This window comes from Phaseolus vulgaris, chromosome 1 (assembly GCF_000499845.2).
Source record: "Phaseolus vulgaris cultivar G19833 chromosome 1, P. vulgaris v2.0, whole genome shotgun sequence".
NCBI classification, from domain to species: Eukaryota; Viridiplantae; Streptophyta; class Magnoliopsida; order Fabales; family Fabaceae; genus Phaseolus; species Phaseolus vulgaris.
Window position 1 is genome coordinate 45228995 of NC_023759.2, and position 6376 is coordinate 45235370.

Sequence of the window (6376 nt, forward strand, 5' to 3'; positions counted from 1 at the left end):
TATAAAATATCAATTCTAAGGTTTTGTATTGATCTTAATCATTGACCGTTGTTACCATAAATAAATTTAATTCCCTCAAAGTTTAAAATATTAAAATTAAGAAATAAAAAATAAATTTTGAAATGTAAAATTTAAAATACAAATTTTATATTTTGTATAATTTAAAATACAAATTTATATTTTAAATTTTTTATTTATTTTGTATTCTGGAGTATACATTGTTACTCTATTAGGTAAAAAAGACTGATTCTTCTTACACCTCTTTACGTTACTGCCATAAGTTTTTTATTTCCAAAATATATTTCTTTAATATTATGAATTACATAATCTAGTAGTCTTTTTCTATATTTTTAATTAGCTTTTGGATTATGTAATCTGAAAGTCTTTTGTGATTAACTTTCAAAATACATAATTAAAAAGTTTTTCCTATATACAAGATTAACTTTCGAATTATATAATTTGGAAGATTTTTTTCATATGCGTGATTAACTTCTGGATTACATAATTTAAAAGTCTTTTTTATATGATTTTAGCTTTAGGATTATATAATTCAAAATATATCTAGATTACATAATTCATACGCTTATCTCAAATCCAAAAAAAACTTCCGGATTTAATAAATCTAAAGAACACTTATGGATCCAAAAACATCTTTTAGATTATGTATGCAAATGACACAAAAAGGATAAAAAAAAGTATTTTCACATTGGAGTGAGAAAATAAGGTATGGAGGTGCAGGAAGAGGCAGTCTAGGTAACTTAGCTTTGGACTACATTGGAGCAAAAGCAATGATTTTTAATGAGAAATGTTCATCAAAATTATTAAAAATTATATTTTTTAAAATCCCGCTTTTTATTTATTAAATATCATTTATTATTTAAATTTTTTAATAAATTTTAACAATGATAAAAAACATAATAAGAAAAGCATGTCAAATAAGTATATCAGTAACACTCTGTAATACACTTTGTTTATCAGCTAAAATTTGTTAAAAACTATAAAATCCTGAGTGATTCTCACGTTTGATATATATTAAACTCAACTTTATGATTTTCATTAAAATTCACTTAATATTAAAAGCGTGTAATTAAAAGGTAAGTTACTCCCATTTCTCATTAGAAATTGTTACTAGCACTAATTTTTAATTAGCAAAGAGAGGGTGAAGAAAGTTTAGCGGCAAGTGATAGAGGTATTTACTGAGGGTAGCCATGCATGTTTAACTATTCTCGACGTACAAAAAAATAATTAAAAAAAAACAGATTCACAATATGTTATTTAACAAAGATTTGCTCCACAAATTTGTGTTTTTCATGACATATGAACAATGATGAGAATGCCTATGGGTATATATGACACTCATGCAATAATACTCTACTCACTGGAATTTGCTAGCCCAACCATTTTGAGCATATTGCGATCTTCCTTGAACCTCTCCAGAACAGAGCCTTTGACAGCATCATGCTTGTCTTGTGTTGCAACTTGAGTCACTCCCCAGCATTCTATTACTTCTGGCAATATACGATTAGTCTTGGAGAGGCAAGGGCTACCAAACGTGGTACACGAAAATGTATGTCCTTGATCAAAGTTTGCTGATAGAAACAAACCAAAGTGATTGACTCGTCCCCCAAAACCAATGCCATTTGGAATGTCCTCTGAACTGAAGTTGATAGCACACTACAACACATTGCCATTTTCAAGAGTTAAATAAGAATATAAAAAGTCTGCAAAATACATTAGCAATTAGCTATCTAACTCAACCGAATAAAATCCAATGCAAAGTGCAGAGTGTGATCACTATTCTGCCCGTGGAATGAATGAATGGAATCTGTTATCAATCTTACTTTTACAGTTGATAAGTGAAACCATCTTATACAATTGTTATACAATCTTGCTCGTAAAACCTGGCTAACCACAGAGCTACCTTTCTGCTATATAACACTTAAAAAAAGTCGATTATGCTAACCTCCAACATACAAAAAAGCGGTGAAACTGATAGGCGTGTACAACATACTATTTACTACAGTGTGAAGGACTTGTTTCCCTTGTTCAAATTGTAGCACCAATGTTACTTGGAGTTTTATTAGATAAATTTCTTAACAAGTTATTATAGAAGAACAAAACAAGAAGGTAAAATTAATAAAACTTTCATAAGTTTAGCATAAATTATAATGCTTTTGGAGAAGTTAGATGAATGAACTCTCGTAAAAAATTGGACCCCATAAGTTGGTTTTAACTTATAAAATAAGATTTACCTTCTTATTTTCTTTTCTCTTTAATATTTATTGAAAATTTTAACCAAAAACAGAATCTTAATCAACTTAGTAACACAGACACAGTTTAACATATAATAAGGGGACGTTAAGACTAGCATTTTAGAATCTTTAATTCAAGTAGACAGTAGTTACCCATTGTAGATTATTGTTTGCTCCAGTCGGCCTGAATAGAGAAGCCACTGGATTTAGTTGAAAAAGGTAACATTTCAGGTCTCCATAAAAATCAGAATGTCGCTCCCATGGTTGAGAAGCATACCCTCCATATATATAACCCTCTTGGTCCTTAATAATTAACACAGTTGGGCCTGCGTGATTTCTGCACTTAAAATTAAAAGTCAAATATGGATTTCAAATTTCCAATCCTACATTGTGATTAGTTGGAGTAGAACAGAGACTGAAATGAATTTAACTGGAACTTTTAGCATTTACAGCCTCGGAGAACAACAGAAGTCACTAAATTGACAAGCTATGCCTCTTTCTATTCGAGAAGCCTTTAACTTTGTATTGTAATAGCAAAGGTCCTAACAAATAGTAAAACCCATGCATAACTATTGAATTGTAAATCTAACAATTAGCCAATTATAGTCCATGAGTAGTACCAAATGCTAGCAGTATTTTAGATATCTCAAATGAACACTTTTTAGGAATATACTGCATTAAAAGCACTAAACGAACTAGCAGTAAGCCTGCAACGCTTCATAGGGTACTCAAATGCAATCATTTTGTGTTCTGTTTCTTCTAGATTCACCCCCCTTGATTAATTAAAAGGTCAAGCCATTCACAATCCCCTTTGGCAAATTTCCACAATTTGTTTTTATGTGCAAAGTTGCTAGAAATCTACTAATTTAGAGCAGTAGGGTGCTTCAAAGGCAAAAATGATATACTTACGAAATGTTGCCCAGGAATGTATTAAAACTAAGACCATTAACAGAACTATGATACAAAAGATTCCAATCTTCCAGGTCATGCTGAGAAAGTGCGCCTCCAATAAGCCAAGCATATTCCTTTCTTAAAAGTATAATGTTAGAATCAATAGCCGTTGAAATTAATAGTTTAGGAATCTGAGAACCAGGTCGTCCTAGAAAAAAAGAAAAACATTGGAATAAGATATGTTAATCATATTCGCGGAACTTTTCTGAAAACTAATTCAGTAGCATTTGATCTTAGAAAATGGTAATGAAATGAATACAGTCAAAATGCGAAGCCAATAGTTTAATGAAATTGCATGTGTCTGTGTAACAGTCTAACAGATACATTTGAGTTGTGCAAAGAGTTAGAAAAATAAAATTTACAATTTACATAATATGTTTTTGGAAACTATCAGAACATTTTCCAATATTATATATCCGGCAAAGAATTGTTCTTAGGTCACCAGGATCAGTTTAGTCAAGCTTCTCAAGTGCGCTACACAGATCATCACCATTAGTTTCTATTTACAATTAATATCACTCAATAGATAGTCTAGCAGAAGAAAGATCATTAATTTGATCAAAACGTTTTCGTTTTAGATAGGTCAAATAAATTGCAGTAAAAAAAAGGGTTGCTAATGAGAAGACTATCACAACTATAGTTACGAAAAAACATCAACCAAGCCTTATCCCACCAAATGGGGTTTGTCGGATGAATCAATAAATAGCATTGGGCTCTACAAACACCAAAGTTTCTGTGAATCGTTATATCCTTTGCAATGGTTTCTCCCCCTTACATTGCCCACGTCATTCTGTCAAATCTTAATTAACAATACTACCCACCCTATTTCTTCTTCTAACTTTACCTTACCTATGAACCAGTTAATAAATCTTGACATCTAACTCTGTAGCAAATTTTTTCCATCCCACGTGATTTCTGAAGGCATATGTAGCTAATTCTCATAATCACGGTTCCAGTATTTCAAGTTCTGAAACAAATCATATTCTTATGACACATCCAGGAAAAAAACACACTAGTTAAAACTAAATCGGGATGCTAAATAGCTAATATTTAAGAAAACTTCAGCTTAATCCATACAAAGCATACTTAAAAGTAACAACCTAACATTAGCATAGTTGTATCATTGATCCGTGCCACAAATGGTTAAACAAAGTGTTACACTGACTGTTGAGTGCCCAACACAGCTTCCTCTAGTATCCCAACTTCAGGACCGACTTCGTACAATTTGGGGGAGGGAAAATCATAAACAATGGGAAAGTACGATTTTGTATGAAACATACAATGCAACCAATCTGTCTTCTCATAACTCCGTGATAACGATCTTGTTATGTCATATTTCAGATAAAATTGTAAGAAAATAAGTCAATAACAAAATGTTGGAAATTAAGTGCAGCAATACCTGAACCTGGTGGCAAAAGTAGGCTTCCAAGAAGCTTCTTCACAGATGGAAGATAAGTACACCAGTTTCTGAAATCTTCTAAAGACATAGTCTCCTCAGTGCCCCCTTCATTATGCATGGAGAATTTTGCAGCATTCAGAAATATGTTAATAATGTCCTCTTGTGAACTTGATCTATCCTGAGAATCTTTTATGCATAATATGTTGTTAAAAATGGCGATCATAACAGTTTCCAAATCAGACCTGCATATCCAATGTAGCATATACATGAATTTAAAAGGGGATAACCCTATCCATAAACAAAAAAACTCCAACAGTTTATAATCCTTTGTCCCTTGTTAGAAACACAGACAGAACATCAACCAGACTGACAACAAAACTTCTAAAGAAATATCACTTGTAGAACTGAATCAGAAACCCCAAAAAAAAATTAAATCCAAGGAATGAAGAAACTTCGCTACCCGGAAAAAGGTATCTAGATAAAACTTCAACGGAACGAGAGATATCTAAATATAAAGTGACTGACGTTCTCTTATCCGCGAAGAAAAATACATGAATTCAAACTAGCAGATAGGTAAACTAGCTTTATTGCTCAATTATTTTGAACTAAATGGAGGCTTGCATATGATCAGACCCGCATCCTACCTCGTTACAAAATTATCTCCGGATACATCTAATAAGCGAAAGATGAATTCTTCAATATCATCTTTTGTCCCTTTCTCATAAGTAGCCTGCAAGATTAAAAACCAACCCGACATGTATTGGATACATGACACCACGATAAATGTCCTAAATTTGAGACAACACCAACAAAAAACGATGATGAAAACCAATAACTCACTTTAGCAACAACGAGGTCCTCAAAGGTTAACCTTTGATCCTTGCGCTCCTGAGTAACTACCTCAAAAATCCTCTCCCCAAGAGGTCCACGAAGTCCAAAATATGACTACACCCCCCGCAAAACAAATCATTAATGGGTTTTAGGGATAATAACAAGTGGGTTATTGCGAAGAAAATTAATCATTGGACTGCAAAAGGAACCTGAAAAACTGAGGGAGATATGCATTCGGCGTTAGTCTGGGATTGAGCTGCCAGATGATTGAACAGAGACCTCAAGTCTTCAAGTTCCTTTTGAGTAAAAGCTCTGCAAAGATTTTGGACATCAATCTATGAAAATGATTTTGTGTAATTAAGTGTGGTGAAAGAAAAAGAGGAACCTGGTTGCTGAAACATATCGAGGATCATTGATGGAAGGTGATTGAGCGTTGCCCATTGCTTGCTTTGCCTCCAAATTTGTTGCGATTGCAGTCCAAAACTCGTGGGTTCTGCAAAGTTTCTTGGCACCACCTTCCCTTTTCACGCTATTTCTCCCTACCAATCCCCGTCATCAAGTTTCTAGATTTCTGAGAATAATAAACTGCTGTATACGTAATTTTCCATTATTGGTATTGCTACCTTACTGTGTATAAAGTGAGAAGAGGACATTTTTATTCAAAGTTTAATATTTTAAGAATTTGTAATTGGTATGAGTTTTGAGATAATTATTGTATAAATAAATACATTATACACAATAGATTTGTAAATATAATGCACACTAAAAAATATTTATACCGTGAGTATACATACTATTTATTTAATATTTAATATTATTATTAATATAATTTCAATAACAACATTGATTTACTCATTTTTAATTATTATCATTTTAAAATATGTTTAATTATCATCTTAACGGAAATAGACAATATAAAAGTATATGTATTCAATAAGTTTGA

At 32.0% G+C, this 6376-nt stretch overlaps 1 protein-coding gene across 2 annotated transcripts; it reads right to left on the minus strand.

Annotated features, from left to right (window-relative positions):
* Nucleotides 1-1245: 1245 nt before the first annotated feature.
* LOC137814610 (uncharacterized) lies at nt 1246-6039 on the minus strand. Of its 2 annotated transcripts, XM_068617429.1 has the most exons (8): nt 5819-6039; nt 5643-5745; nt 5443-5547; nt 5247-5332; nt 4603-4844; nt 3162-3351; nt 2406-2589; nt 1246-1674 (listed from the first exon to the last, which is right to left on the minus strand). In XM_068617429.1, exons 1-8 carry the CDS (start codon nt 5872-5874, stop codon nt 1372-1374), a joined length of 1269 nt encoding a protein of 422 aa, XP_068473530.1. In that variant the 5' UTR covers nt 5875-6039; the 3' UTR covers nt 1246-1371. The 2 variants fall into 2 exon arrangements, with proteins under 2 accessions (XP_068473530.1, XP_068473531.1); XM_068617430.1 differs by lacking the exons at nt 5247-5332; nt 5443-5547 and having other exon boundaries at nt 5819-5987.
* Nucleotides 6040-6376: the final 337 nt, after the last annotated feature.